This window comes from Schistocerca americana, chromosome 1, assembly GCF_021461395.2.
Source record: "Schistocerca americana isolate TAMUIC-IGC-003095 chromosome 1, iqSchAmer2.1, whole genome shotgun sequence".
Taxonomy (NCBI): domain Eukaryota; kingdom Metazoa; phylum Arthropoda; class Insecta; order Orthoptera; family Acrididae; genus Schistocerca; species Schistocerca americana.
In genome coordinates, this window is record NC_060119.1 from 528391141 (window position 1) to 528407466 (window position 16326).

The following is a 16326-nucleotide window of genomic DNA, read 5'->3' on the forward strand; positions in this document are numbered from 1 at the left end:
AGTTTTTGTTGCTTATTCCTTGGTGTTCAGTTGTTGGTAGTGTTTCAAATAAAGTAGCATACTAGAATATTTTACATCTGATTGCTGTGGACTTTTCTAATTGGAAGGAAGTAACCACCAAAGTTACGACCCCAATGTTATACATTGTAAATATTAAATATTGTGAATGAAGTGGTCCCCCCCCCCCCCCCCCCCAAAGAGAATCACCGAAACAACCCTACAAACAACTGCAACAGAACTCAAAATAGAACAGCTCGTGTAGCATCAACTACATTGCAACACACAGACACCAACATCATTTGTCAAGATGCAAGTTCGATGAATCATCTGGGATTTGTCAAGCTTCCACCATGTTGACCCAACTGCCCAAAGACTTGGTTCATGCAAATTGAGGATATTTTCCAACAGCACTGCCTTTGAGGTGAGGATTTATCAGAAATGACTATATGTCCATCACACCAACACAATATAGATGCACAACAGCAAACAAGTCGGCCATTGAAACCTATGCAGAACAGAGACACACTGGACTTGGGTCTTTAATTTGAGCCTGTGTGGACATTCATAATCGCAAATGTCACTGGCCCCATAATCCGTGCCGACTTTGGTTACATTTCCACCTGTTGCCAGAGCTAGAAAAATTAATCGACTGTGCTCGCAACAGGATGACAGACCAATTGGAGGCTTTTCGCTCATTGGGAATGGATACTACATCATACAGAGATGAGCAGTTCACTACCAAGATGACATAGAGACACTCTATGAGACACCACACTTGCATGGTGCTGGCCAGCCCTTTGCAACTCTCCCAAGATCACTGCCACTGGACGAACTCTTGGGAGCATTGCTTGTGTTTGAAGAGCTCCGAGGAAAGCAGGTATTGTAGACAGATCTGATAGCCTGTGGACATCTGACATCTTCCTTACACATGATGAGAAAGAGAGCTGGATCATGTATGTGAAGACTATAGAGCACTCAACATGTGAACAATAACTGACCATAATCCAGTGCCAGACTTTAACAGTGCTATTGTCCATGGTCAGTTGTTTAGTATAGTTGACAATGCAAAAGCCTGTTTGCAAGTTACCATAGCAGTGGCAGATGTACCAAAAGCCACGGTAACATCACCTTTTGGGCTTTTTCAGTACAAATTTATGCCCTTTGGACTGAGGAACACTGGAGAGATGACAGCATTTTATGCACGGGATATTACAAGGTCTGCAAGTTTTCTACTGTTACATGGACAATATTTTTACATTTTCAACAGTAGCCAAAAAAAGTGCTCTATTTGGGGATAATAGTTATTCCTGATAACTGTTTATTCAGCAAACAAGAAGTGACTTCTTACAAGGGAACGTCCCCATCGCACCCCCCTCAGATTTAGTTATAAGTTGGCACAGTGGATAGGCCTTGAAAAACTGAACACTGATCAATCGAGAAAACAGGAAGAAGTTTTGTGGAACTATGAAAAAAAGAAGCAAAATATACAAACTGAGTAGTCCATGCGCAAGATGGGCAACACCAAGGCTAATGTTAGCTCAGGAGCGCCGTGGTCCCGTGGTTAGCGTGAGCAGCTGCGGAACGAAATGTCCTTGGTTCAAGTCCCCCTTGGAGCGAAAAGTTTACTTCCTTTATTTTCGCCAAGTTATGATCTGTCCGTTCGCGCATTGACGTCTCTGTTCACTGTAATAAGTTTAGTGTCTGTGTTTTGCGACCGCACCGCAAAACCGTGCCATTAGCAACGAAAGGACGTGCCTCTCCAATGGGAACCGAAAACATTTGATCGCAAGATCATAGGTCAACCGTTTCCTCCACAGGAAAACACGTCTGATATATTCTACACGACACTGGTGAGGGCATGTGCGTCACATGACAGGAATATGTTGTCCACCCACCTAACTTGTAGACTTGGCGAATGGGTAAAAAGATTCTTCTACTCTGCCCGATTAGGTTTTCTTGTGGATGTGATTATCACTCCCAAAAAAGTGATGAAAACATAAGAGTTTGTCACATAAACTAAAAATAAAAAATTAAAATTTCCACACAAGGGAAGATTTGAACCAAGGACCTCTCGTGCCGCAGCTGCTCACGCTAACCACGAGACCACGGCTCTCCTGAGCTCACACTAGCCTTGATGTTGCCTATGAGGCGCATGGACTACTCAGTTTGTATATTTTGCTTATTTTTTCATAGTTCCACACAACTTCTTCCTGTTTTCTCGATTGATCTGTGTTCAGTTTTTCAAGGCCTATCCACTGTGCCAACTTATAACTAAATCTGAGGGGGCTGCAATGGGGAGGTTCCCTTGTTAGGATATTGGGCGGTCTGACACGGTTGCCGGGATAGGTCGAGGTAGTACAAAATATGCCCATACCAGCAATGTACAAGGGATTACATAGATTTTTAAGTATGGTAAAATTTTATTGATGGTATCTTCCAGGTCCAGCAAGGCAGCAGGAACTGCTCACTGCTTTGCTCACAGTCAAACATGTGACCGGCAGTTGGAAATTACCTTGGTTACCCACTACCGAAGCCACATTTTTCAGTGTCAAGTGTTGTTTGGTGCAAGTGGCACCATTGGCTTATCCAAGAATTACGGCTGCCTTGGTCATCATGGTGGACACAAGTCAAAAAGCCACAGGAGCATCCTTGCAACAAAAGATGATCAGCCAATGGCAACTACTTGCCTGTTATTCACATAACTGCACTCCACAACAAAAGAAATGAAATGCTTTTGATTGAGAATTGTTGGCAACCTATACAGCCATTAAACACTTTCGGTCATCAATAGAGAGCAGTCATTTCACAGTCTTTATACAACATGGACCACTAATGTCGTTCTTCCAACGTGCCACAGATCACAGCTCGCCATGATGGTACATACAGGCAAAGTATACATCACAGTATACAACCAGTGCGCAGCTTATTTCCAGAAAGGACGTCATCCTCATCACGGATTGTCTTTCCCATAATTGCACTAGTCTGAGAGAAGTACCATGGGTGAAGATAGTGCTAAAGCAGTGAGATTATACAGTACTAAACGACTTGCTCACAAGTGAAAATATGGCCCTACAGGTGCGATGCATTCCTGCCTCATGTGGTGATATAAGCATTTGGTGTGATATAGTGTGAGGATTACAGTGACATTACATTCCCACAGAATCTAGACATAGGGTTTCCCGAGCACTACATAATTTGGCCCACCCAGGCATACATGTTACGCCAAATTAGTGGCAATCAAAGTGGAGTGGCTGGGAATACAGAAGTATTGCAGAACCTGGACGCACTGGTGCCTTGAGTGCCAAGACAGTAAAGTTAGTCGAGGTGCTTTAACAGCAGTTATGCAGTTTTCAAGACCCATGGTCAGATTTTGCCACATAAACATTGAGCACCATGGGACTGTTATCACATTTGGATGGCCATCGTTGTCTGGTTACAATCATAGATTGATTCATGAGATGGCCAGAAGCTATGCCTGTGCCAGACATCTCAACAGAGATGGTGGTGGAGGCATTAGTGATTTTCAAGATGTGGTATTCCGCACTTAATTACAAAGGATCACAGATGACAGTTAAAATCATAGCTTTTTGTGAAAATACTACAGCTATGTGATTGCAGTTATCTGTGCAATATGAGCTATGACCCTGAGAGTAACAGGGTGGTGGAAAGGCTGCATCATACAATAATAAAGGCTGCACTGATGTGTTCTTCATCTACATAAACACAGACAGTACCACTGGTATTACTGGGTGTGCACACGGTGATTGAGGAGGATTTACAAAGCTCACCAACTAGGGTGGTCTACAAAAAACAGTTTAAAGCACCATGAGGGCTCATGCACGTGACAAGAGTTCAAACCCCAGTACCAGAAGTAACGGAGTTCACACGGCAGCTCAGCATATATGCGAGACATTTGTGGGAAAGCCCACCAGTCGGACACAGAGAAAGATAGCCTTTCGTTCACAAGGACCTATGGCCTACATCAGATGTCTCATTCTGAGACCACATACGCCTGGCTCCGAGACCATACAGTGCAGCCCCCATCATGCAGACTGTATATTGGACCATACAAGGTTCTTTTGATGCACACAAGCACCTTCATAATTCACCAGAATGGTAGACCCCATAGACCGGTTAATGCTGGCATGTCTAAACATGGGGGAACTGGCACAACGCTGATTTGTGAATTCTATACTGATACAAGATGATCCGACAACACTGATTGACTCCAGGAAACATTGCTGTACCACTCACTGCTACCCTGTCAGAGCCTCTGTGGGCTGTTGTTATGAGGGCTGGGGGTCACCTCCAGCAGCAATACCCCAACATTGCCAGGGCATCAGGCTTAAAGAAGGTTTGGAGGTGACAGCTGTTGTGGTGACACTGGTAGTGCACTGTAGCATCAAGGAATCTGTACATTAGATGAACAGTTTTTGTTGTTTACTCCTTGGTTGTTCAGTTATTGCTAGTGTATTATACAAAGTAGCATATTAGATTATATAATGTCTGGTTATTCTGGCTTATCTTAATTGAAAGAAAGTAACTACCAAAAGAGAATTAGCAAATGAGAGAGTATCTTTTATTGGGTGTCTACTTTCAAACACAAATGTATCCTGTAGGAGCTTGTTGAGTGTCTGTAGAATTTTATTCCCAGGATAATTTATTGAGTTTGAGGTTGGTCTTGTGGAGCCATCTTTTTTGTGACCTTTTAATTGAGATCGTAGGCGTGATGCTGTTGGATTCAGCATATACAGTGGTGGTTTCCTTTTTCAGCAGGTTGGATGTTAGTATTTTTTTAGGAGGAGCTTAACTTCAGTTTGGAATTGTCTGACATAGAACAGAGCATAAAGGAATCATTGATCTATTTCAGTTTTCAGATTCATTTGTGAACTTGGAAAGTATTTGTCTTCTTCAGTATTCAGATAAATACTACTCTTTATGTATTATATAATTGTACAGCTCATTGGGAGTAATGTAATTGAAAATTATCATATTCATACTTTCATCATGCCCTACCAATGAAACTTAAACATTGAGTGTATAATGCTCTCATCTGACTGATAGTTTTCTGTAGATGTAAAGTCTGTATGAACTATTACTATAAAGAATATATGATAGATACTAGTACAGGATGATGGAGACAACTAGGGAAACATATCATTTGTGGAGATCAAACATGGGTAGTCAACTAGCTGTAAGAGGCAGTAACAACAGTGTGAAGGGCCTCATCTAGAAATGAGCATAAAATTTGAAGAAACGTAACAAGAGAAAAAATGTTAATAACTAGAAACAGGCAGCATGTAACAGATGATGGTGAAGGGTGTATACAGGGTGCAGTGCTTAAATCCAGACAAATGAAACTTTTTGTGAAAAACGAATTTATTAAAACAAAATACAAATGAAAATCCTTTTTGCAAATAAGTAATGGTATCTCTAAAAGTAACATTACTAGATGTAACCCCCTTCAGCCTCAGTGACCTGTCCAATCTTGTACTGAAGTGATCACACACACACACTCTTTAAAAACAGCACTGTCCATATTCGTTAATGATGCTTTGATAGCGGTGGGTAGAGATGCAACATTAGGGCACCTCGTCTTATTGGTAGCTCTTTTGAATACGCTCCAAACATAGTAGTTGAGGGGGTTCAATTGACCAGAACACCTCAACATTATCAGAGAGCCAGTTGTGGACAAAATGGCTTGTATGAGGTCCTCCTCTGCCATCCAACAAATTGTTTGCTTGCTGACATGCAGTACCGATGCTAATTTCCTCAGCGATTGCCCCAAAATCAGCGCCTGAACCTTTTCAACTACCGCAGTTCGTGACAAGCGTTTCCGCGAATGAAGATTCCTCACCGGGTCAGTGGAACCTTCCCCAGACTTCTATGAAGCATTATACTTGGCCACAATATTGTAAGCAGTTCCTCTCTGATACCTGAAGAATTGAATTATTTCAGTGGATGCATGCCCAGTGTCAAGAGTTGCGATAATCGCCGCTCTTCGGTTGTGCTCTGCACCTGTCCATAAAATCTCGGCCATTTTGAGGTTCTGACTGTTTACTAGATGCCTATGGCCTTCAAGAATGCCAATCACGACCTCCACCAAAACTATTATATGGTGGGAAATTCAAATTGGGATTTGTCTGGATTTAAGTGCTGCGTCCTGTGTAGGAACAACCAGAGCGTTACCTCTGTTGTTATGCCACAAGAAGACATAGTGAAATATGTGGAAAGCACAGCGGATAACTGACATGTGTAGTAGTTATGTGGTAATTTTATTATTAAAAATTATGTGCGCAAATATGCACAATTTATTGGCAGTGCCCTAACTAGGTCAGAATAGTTAGTTAATTAGCACAACTGGTTAATATAAGTAGTAACAAAAGCATTCTCTTACATGTAAAGTGTGTGAAGAACATCTCTTTTTATTTTCTTTAATGAAATTAATAAACAGAATAAATATAAGAATGTTTTTTGAGAAAATTGATTTAATTTTGTGAATATCTGAAATTTTGTCCTGCAGGGATCTGCGATTTTCTGTTCTGGTGCATAATTATTGGACTAATCTTGAAAAATATACAGCAGCAGATAGTGTGACATTTCTCAAATTAAAAGATTTTGTCTCCGAAATGTTAAACAATCTGTATGTTCAAGTACTTATCCAAGGTAATTACAGTGAAAAACAAGCACTGGACATCAGTGACGTATTGATATCTTCTCTGCCATGCAAAATTCCTGTTCCAGGAAATGCTATACGGGTAAGGTATTCATATCTGTTTGATTTTTATGTGGTTTCCTGCATGACTATAATCTTTTTTATTACATTTCAGTGATTATAATATGATCCACATCCAGTTAAATTATGAGCTCCATTTTTTAATAGTTTTCCCCATAAAATCATGTACCTTTACTTTTAAAAAAAAATATTGGCATGTGTGGTATGCGGAGTCATCTTGTAACAGGTTATTTACTTCAGTGTTCAATACAACAAACAGTGGCTTAAATTATTCATTTAAGATTTACTTATGTAATAAGCACAGTTAAGTTGTTCTGCACTTTACTTATGTAATAAGCACAATTAAGTTGTTCTGCACTGACATGTAGAGAATAAGATTAATATGTACTGATCATCAGACCAGATTTACAGTGGGTTTCAGCACTTCATGGCAGACAGAAACTGATACATTGCCCTAGGATAAATGAGAGTTGCAGGGGCTAGCAGTTGACCCTGATTGTAAATAAGCATAAATAAGCACAGTCTGTTGTGCATAAATATACTAAGAGATCTGTTAATGTTTAATAGTGTGCTTCTGGATGATGCTCTGCCATGTTTCCATTTTATGCCCATTATTTTGACAACCAACCCAGCCATTTTCTTCAAGTCCTTTTTTAAAGTTTTGCTGTCACTTGTATTCACTGCCTGGACAGTCTGAAGTTGACGGCTGGGTTGGTCATCAGAATATTGTGCATAAAATGGAAACAATAGTCCACAGCACTAGTCAGTCATGTCAAGGAAACTGGTGAGATCACTTCATTAATGTTTGATTACACTATTGTCAATAAAGCAATGAAAACAGTAACAACCATAAAATACCTAGCCGTAACTGTCCAGAGTGGCATGAAGTATATGATCACTTACTTGTAGAAACAATAGATGCCAGTGTGAGATTCCTAGGACGAACCTTTAGGAAATATAATTCATCAGCAAAAACACCTGTAAAATTAATTGTGCTGCTGTCCTGGAACACTTACCTCTTTCCATTCATAGCAAAAATAGGGAATATCCAATAAAGAGAGGCACATTTCATCACAGAATCAAGTAGTAAGTGCTAGAGCATTGTGAAGATGCGCAACAAACTCCTGTGGTATATGTCACAAAAGAGGTGTTGTGCTTCACAGAGAGGTTTACTGTTTAATATTTTGAAAACATACGTTCTGAGAATACTCGGACAACAAATAACTCCTTCAACATTCATCTTGCAAAATGTTTTATCAAGTCCTTGTTCCTGTACATAATTTGTGAATGGTGCAGGAAAGGGAGGAAATCCTAGAGGTATTAGAAGTGTCCTCATCCTCACACCATAAAATGGGTTGCAGTATACAGTGATACAGTTCTATGTCAGTGTAAATAAAATACAGATATACAGCAAAGACACTTTACTGCCTTTATTGCAAGTGACAAATACTTCAGCCAGGACCAATTTGAGTACATTTTCCCACACAAGTGAATTATCATTTGTAACCCTCCCCCCTCTTTTCCTTTCCTTCATACACTTTAACCCATGTGACTTTTTACTACTTAGTGTAATACGCACTCTACACAAATCTCACACTTGAACAGCTTTAGCGACCCTCTAAGCTTGATGCCCCAAGTGGACACTCCTGATTGTGGTGCTTCTTGTATAGAAGTCTTATAGTTGTGGTGTCTTTTTACCCCTCTCAGCTTGCACCCAAAGCAGTGTCTTGTATCACTTATGCCTTAAACCAGCCCTGACGTCAGCTCAAAGTGGGTGTGTTTCTTTCTACTGTTGTGGTCATTACACACACAATTTGCTTCAAACTTAACAGACTTGTTTGTAGTGAAGTATATAAAGAAACACACACACACACACACACACACACACACACACACACACACACACTTGGCTAAGTTTAGCGTAACATGTAAGATGCATAACACAGTTTAACTTTGTTCTTGGACTCACAAAAATAGATGTTCCATTTGAAATAATTAATTCGTAACTAATACTAACAGTCAGAAGGAGTATTTCAGAAAGTCGTGTATGAAACTGTTGAAAGAATGTGGAATTCTCACCTCCTAAATAGTGGTAATTCTATGAGACAGGAATCAGTAATCCAAAGTAGTCTACAGAATTAGTTTTTGCAGTTGATCCTCTTCCTTAACAGACACTTTAAACCTTTCCTTATATGTGTGGGTCCTTTATATTGTAATGTGTGGAGTATGATAATAGAAGAAGAGTGATTAAATACTCATGATATTCTTGTGTTGAACAGTTACACTTAAACACATACAACAGAAATGGAAACTTACTTATTAGTGATATTATGTGACAATTGAAAATGTTGGAACACTTGAGGCAATACTGACCTTACGACTTATCTTAGAAGAAAGATTAAGGAAAGGCAAACCTACATTTCTAGCATTTGTAGACTTAGAGAAAGCTTTTGACAATGTTGACTGGAATACTCTTTTTCAAATTCTAAAGGTGGCAGGGGTAAAATACAGGGAGCGAAAGGCTATTTACAATTTGTACAGAAACCAGATGGCAGTTATAAGAGTCAAGGGGCATGAAAGGGAAGCAGTGGTTGGGAAGGGAGTGAGACAGGGTTGTAGCCTCTCCCCGATGTTATTCAATCTGTATATTGAGCAAGCAGTAAAGGAAACAAAAGAAAAATTCAGAGTAGGCATTAAAATCCATGGAGAAGAAATTAAAACTTTGAGGTTAGTCGATGACATTGTAATTCTGTCAGAGACATCAAAGGACTTGGAAGAGCAGTTGAACGGAATGGACAGTGTCTTGAAAGGCGGATATAAGATGAACATCAAGAATAGCAAAATGAGGATAATGGAATGTAGTCAAATTAAATTGGGTGATGCTGAGGGAATTAGATTAGGAAATGAGGTGCTTAAAGTAGTAAATAAGTTTTGCTATTTGGGGAGCAAAATAACTGATGATGGTCGAAGTAGAGAGGATATAAAATGTAGACTGGCAATGGCACGGAAAGCGTTTTTGAAGAAGAGAAATTTGTTAACATCGAGTATAGATTTAAGTGTCAGGAAGTCGTTTCTGAAAGTATTTGTATGGAGTGTAGCCATGTATGGAAGTGAAACATGGACAATAAATAGTTTGGACAAGAAGAGAATAGAATCTTTCGAAATGTGGTGCTACAGAAGAATGTTGAAGATTAGGTGGGTAGATCACGTAACTAATGAGGAGGTATTGAATAGGATTGGGGAGAAGAGGAGTTTGTGGCACAACTTGACTTGAAGAAGGGATCGGTTGGTAGGACATGTTTTGAGGCATCAAGGGATCACAAATTTAGCATTGGAGGGCAGCGTGGAGGGTAAAAATCGTAGAGGGAGACCAAGAGATGAATGCACTAAGCAGATTCAGAAGGATGTAGGTTGCAGTAGGTACTGGGAGTTGAAGGAGCTTGCACAGGATAGATTAGCATGGAGAGCTGCATCAAACCAGTCTCAGGACTGAAGACCACAACAACAACATGTGACAATTTTGACTATCATATAGTTTAAGGCCTGCACTATATGTATGAAATATGTTCATATGTTAATTTGAGAATGACTTGTTTCAGTCCCTGAAGATTCTTCTTCTTGATGGGATTTGCAGAACATAATGAATGAATAATTGAATGAACGAATGAATGAATCTGTGTTGTTTGTAATTATTGTCAAATATACAGAGAATACTTCTGTTGTCTTTTGACTACTTAGGCCCGTGTCCGTGAAGTAGCTGTGGGAAAATTTTCATGTGCAGTTCCATCCTTTAATGATGATGACACAAACAGTATTGTCACTAATTACTATCAACTTGGACCTATTGATTTAAAATCATCCTGTCTTCTGGAAATTATTGTGGTAAGACAGACATGCCAGATCCCATTTAACATTTGGTTTAATGTTGTTATAGCGTCTTTAATTACTATATTGTATTTCAGATGCTTATGCAGGAGCCATTATTCAACATTCTTCGCACAAAGAAACAGTTAGGATATGATGTTTCTTGCTCATATCTGGACACATTTGGGATGCTGGGCTTCTGTATATCTGTTTATTTCCAAGCATACAAATTCACGTAAGAGAAATTTATTTCAGACTTCATATATAAATATTTTGTGTGTGTGTGTGTGTGTGTGTGTGTGTGTGTGTGTGTGTTATTTTGTGTGTGTGTGTGAATGGCCATTTTGATGCAATAAATCTTTTCTTTTTTCAATGCTTTGATTTTTGTGATGTATGATTGTAAATTAACAATAATTCCTCTGAAACTCTGAAAAAATATAATTTTTTTTTTTTTCTAACGGATAGCAAAACTATTTTGAAAGGGTGTTTATCAGTAGACTGGTAGATGGAAGATATGAAGACTTTCATGCCCCATAGTAAATGCATTAATTCTTACAAATGTGTATGTGACAGTGAGAAATAATGTAACTTCTGAATTGTTTCTTATCGTAAGAGACAATCTTGGTAATGATGATGATTTAAGTAGAAAAAACATAGTTCAAGGAAATAAAAGTAACTGATACCTATACAATTTCCAGGACTTGGGTTTAAGACGGACCGTAGCAGGGAAGGAAAAAAGTGAAATCAGCAATGAAAGGCTGGTAATAGTCAATCTTTGACAATCTGCAAAGTGATTTGTCCAGTTTTCAAAATCACATCTCATTTGGGACAAAAAATTATCATTGTGTACATTTTACTTCATTGTGTTAAACCTACTAAAAAATATCCAAACTGAATCCAAAGAGTATAATATCTCTCTCTCACGCACGCACGCACACACACACTCACTCCCCCCCCCCCCTCCCCCCCCCCCTCCCCCGCCATGCAACAATAAGGCAATTGCCAGGCTGAAGAGCAGCACCCTCTCATAAACCACCATTCGTGATTCAAAAAAGTCTTCAGGCAAGCACACAAAGAGACAATTGAGAGTTGCTCCTTGTATGAGCAGTATTTGTTTGGGCTGACCCCTGCTAAAGAAATATAAACTCCAGCTAAAGAAATATAAATTACAAATATCTGCTGCAACACCAGAGAAAATGCACCCAATGACTCATAGGAGGGCCCTCCCATATATGACTTCTGTAAGAGCAGCATGTAGATTTAATTAGTTTTGTTGTACATTTCTTCAAAGAAAGTCTGTTTCTGTGCTGTTAAGTTTTGATATTCCAGAAAGAGCATAAAGCAAGGAAAAGCTAATAACAGTGTATTAAGGAAAACAGCGGTCAAGTGGGAGGAGGCAAGAGAAGGTGGGAGAGGGAGGAAGAAACACTGATGAAAGTAATGACACTGATGTTTCAAATGGAGAATTGATTCAGAAGTAGAGGTTAGATGATTTAGTGTAAGATGGAGGTACATCATTAATGAGAAGCAAGGGGAAGCCTCAGAAAAAGTCTCTCTATAGGACTCTGGGTCACTTGTAGCAGGAAAAATCAAAATTGCATTCATGCTGAAACAAGTATAAAGATTACAGCTATTGAGTTGCAGACCATGTGCTAAGGCAAGGAATTGTTTTTATCAATACATACCATTGCTGACAGCTTAGTGATCATTATACTGACCTAAAAAGCTGAACAGTAATTGCAAGTCATATGATATGTGCAATTCCTTATCCCACAGGTGTTTCTTCCTTTGATGGAATAGATTTTATCAGTGAAAGTCATAAACATATGAACCAAATGGAAAATAAATGGGTGATGGAGGAGCATATCTCTGGATTCACAGTAATACACTCCTGGAAATTGAAATAAGAACACCGTGAATTCATTGTCCCAGGAAGGGGAAACTTTATTGACACATTCCTGGGGTCAGATACATCACATGATCACACTGACAGAACCACAGGCACATAGACACAGGCAACAGAGCATGCACAATGTCGGCACTAGTACAGTGTATATCCACCTTTCGCAGCAATGCAGGCTGCTATTCTCCCATGGAGACGATCGTAGAGATGCTGGATGTAGTCCTGTGGAACGGCTTGCCATGCCATTTCCACCTGGCGCCTTCAGTTGGACCAGCGTTCATGCTGGACGTGCAGACCGCGTGAGACGACGCTTCATCCAGTCCCAAACATGCTCAATGGGGGACAGATCCGGAGATCTTGCTGGCCAGGGTAGTTGACTTACACCTTCTAGAGCACGTTGGGTGGCACGGGATACATGCGGACGTGCATTGTCCTGTTGGAACAGCAAGTTCCCTTGCCGGTCTAGGAATGGTAGAACGATGGGTTCGATGACGGTTTGGATGTACCGTGCATTATTCAGTGTCCCCTCGACGATCACCAGTGGTGTACGGCCAGTGTAGGAGATCGCTCCCCACACCATGATGCTGGGTGTTGGCCCTGTGTGCCTCGGTCGTATGCAGTCCTGATTGTGGCGCTCACCTGCACGGCGCCAAACACGCATACGACCATCATTGGCACCAAGGCAGAAGCGACTCTCATTGCTGAAGACGACACGTCTCCATTCGTCCCTCCATTCACGCCTGTCGCGACACCACTGGAGGCGGGCTGCACGATGTTGGGGCGTGAGCGGAAGACGGCCTAACGGTGTGCGGGACCGTAGCCCAGCTTCATGGAGACGGTTGCGAATGGTCCTCGCCGATACCCCGGGAGCAACAGTGTCCCTAATTTGCTGGGAAGTGGCGGTGCGGTCCCCTACGGCACTGCGTAGGATCCTACGGTCTTGGCGTGCATCCGTGCGTCGCTGCGGTCTGGTCCCAGGTCGACGGGCACGTGCACCTTCCGCCGACCACTGGCGACAACATCGATGTACTGTGGAGACCTCACGCCCCACGTGTTGAGCAATTCGGCGGTACGTCCACCCGGCCTCCTGCATGCCCACTATACGCCCTCGCTCAAAGTCCGTCAACTGCACGTACGGTTCACGTCCACGCTGTCGCGGCATGCTACCAGTGTTAAAGGCTGCGATGGAGCTCCGTATGCCACGGCAAACTGGCTGACACTGACGGCGGCGGTGCACAAATGCTGTGCAGCTAGCGCCATTCGACGGCCAACACCGCGGTTCCTGGTGTGTCCGCTGTGCCGTGTGTGTGATCATTGCTTGTACAGCCCTCTCGCAGTGTCCGGAGCAAGTATGGTGGGTCTGACACACCGGTGACAATGTGTTCTTTTTTCCATTTCCAGGAGTGTAGTTTCATTAACTTCAGTAATACTCTCATTTTATTAGTGTTCCCATTAAAATTCAGAATGAAGAGAGATTGTCTCGAAAGAAATTCCAAGTAGGTGAGCATGTACTAGTGGAAAGCATTCAGTGTGTGATGGGAAGTTATCTTTCACTGATATTATAAGCTGATGTGATCTACCAGGAACTGCCAACAGTTAAATATTGTCTCATTTCAACAAATTAAGCAACATTATATCATGCAAAATTACAGTTTAACTGAGTAAAATGTTGTTGAAAACCATGGTATTGTACTTGAGTCATTTAAGTTGGAAGATAAAGACAATTGTATTCCCGGTTTTGCTCAAACTTCACAATTTCACAGATCCAACTCCAGTATGGTACATGCCAAATAAATCTCTAAAGTGATTTACAACTCATAAGGTTTCACTTGATTTAAACCGTGCACTTTCTAATAAGAACTACTGACATTCTTAATAATGCCTGCTACCAGCATAAGCCAGTTTTAATCCTATTCCACATTCACAAGGACCATTTCACTTAGGATCTGTGGGAGGGATTTCAATATCTTTTTAAATATGTATTATGTATTCTTGTATAATGAAATTTTCTACATCCTGAGTATCATTGAGTATCTTCTAACTGTGAATCTATGGCACAAAAAGTACATCTGATCTAACCAAACAACTATCACTCTCTTAGAAACATACAATAAAACAAGTTCAAAGGTAATTGCACATTCCTATTTTCATTTTTACCACCAGATTCATACTCAGTCACAGCACTTACTAATACAAAGAATCAAAGAAATGGTTGTGATAAATTGAATGATGAAAAAACTGTTTCATTGTTATATAGCATTTAGTTATTAAAAGTAGCTAAAGGGAAGCTGATTTTGTTTCTGCACTGGCAGTTACAAAAAAGAATGATTGCTAATATTTATGGAGACTGGCTTTTGATTCATAATGATGAAGACTGATAGAAAAATGATTCTACGTAATTACATTCATAGTATTAAAAAAATAACATTAAAATGTTTTGTAACTTTCTTTCAGTTGAAAGGAGAGGCAGTTTATATGTCTGACATGCCTTCTTTTCTCATACCTACCAATGAACAATCAACTAATATCAAGTTATGATCCAGATGTGCTGATAATGAGTGTAACACACTATCTGCAAACAATGTAATAGCCTCAGCATGCACAGGCTGCTTAATTTACTGCTTCCAGATACTGTGTTAGACTCATTATGAGCAATTTGTATCAGGAATTGAAATGATTTGATGGTTCATTGGTGGATACGTTAAAATTTGACAACAAACAAATACAATTTCAACTACATGAGACAGTAAAGAGTGCTATTGTACACCCCTATGCAATCTTCTTTCATAAAATCTGAAAATGTTTCTTAAATCACTATTATAATGCTATTTAATTCTTCATATTAACGGCTCCAGTTTTATTTTAGGTTTGTTATTTTCCATTTTTGACTGTCAAATCTGGATTGTAAGATGCTGTTAGCTGATTTTAACTGACATGTTAATTTCAGGTGTACACATAAAATACCAACAAAACAAAGTAAGAACAGTAATATTACATCTATAATCACACAGTAGAATACCCGAAAGTTAATTGTCTGTATTATAATTACATTTCCATTTTATGGAATGTCAAAGCATCATGGATGGATTTATCGTACATATTTTTGATAGCATATAGTTTGAGCTGTATCAGTTGATTGTTATACAGTGGAGACTCAATTAACTGGACTAATTCTTGTCATAAGTCATTCAGATAATCAAAATCTGGCAGTTGAATATATAAACAAAAGCTATGTCTGTATTATTAACTCACAAAAGATAACCTGTGTTGCCCACTTACGATCGTCTTTTACAGGCATTGTCATATGGTATTCTTTCTAGGGTTAATACATAATGTTAAGTGTTTATTCAAAACAACAAAAACAAATTAAACTTATTAAAATAGGCAAGAATAATTTTTTGTTAAGAGACTAGAGATCCTTTTTCATATGTATGTACACATTTTATTGAAGTAGCTAAAATACTCCAACCTTAATCATGAAATACCTAACAAAAGTTGCATAGGACAGTCACTGTAGTTAAATTTTGTTTAAAATATGTGGTAGTTGTCATTCCACATGAACATTTTTTGCTCTTCATTTGCTATGCCACAAATTCATTTGAACTGTAGTTTTTTGATTAATTTGAAAGCTCTTTCCACGGCTTGAAATGCTTCTACATGAGATGGTCCAGCATCACTTTCTGCATTGCCTGCTGTTCGTTTGCATGCAATATGTTTTCAACAATTTCGTCATCTGGCATGATATGGAAGCCTTGATCATTACTATAACAAAATAGCCACTCTGTCATTCAATAAAGTCACATTTCTGGCATATTTGTATGTT

General features: G+C 39.7%; 1 protein-coding gene across 3 annotated transcripts in view; it reads left to right on the forward strand.

Annotated features, from left to right (window-relative positions):
* LOC124605368 (nardilysin) overlaps positions 1-16326 on the forward strand; it is a 391451-nt gene that overhangs the window by 275431 nt on the left and 99694 nt on the right. For all 3 annotated transcript variants that reach the window (XM_047137001.1, XM_047137018.1, XM_047137009.1), the window contains exons 15-17: positions 6524-6758; positions 10475-10618; positions 10699-10835. In XM_047137001.1, coding sequence (XP_046992957.1) covers positions 6524-6758; positions 10475-10618; positions 10699-10835 — 516 coding nt within the window. The remainder of the gene's footprint in view (positions 1-6523; positions 6759-10474; positions 10619-10698; positions 10836-16326) is intronic.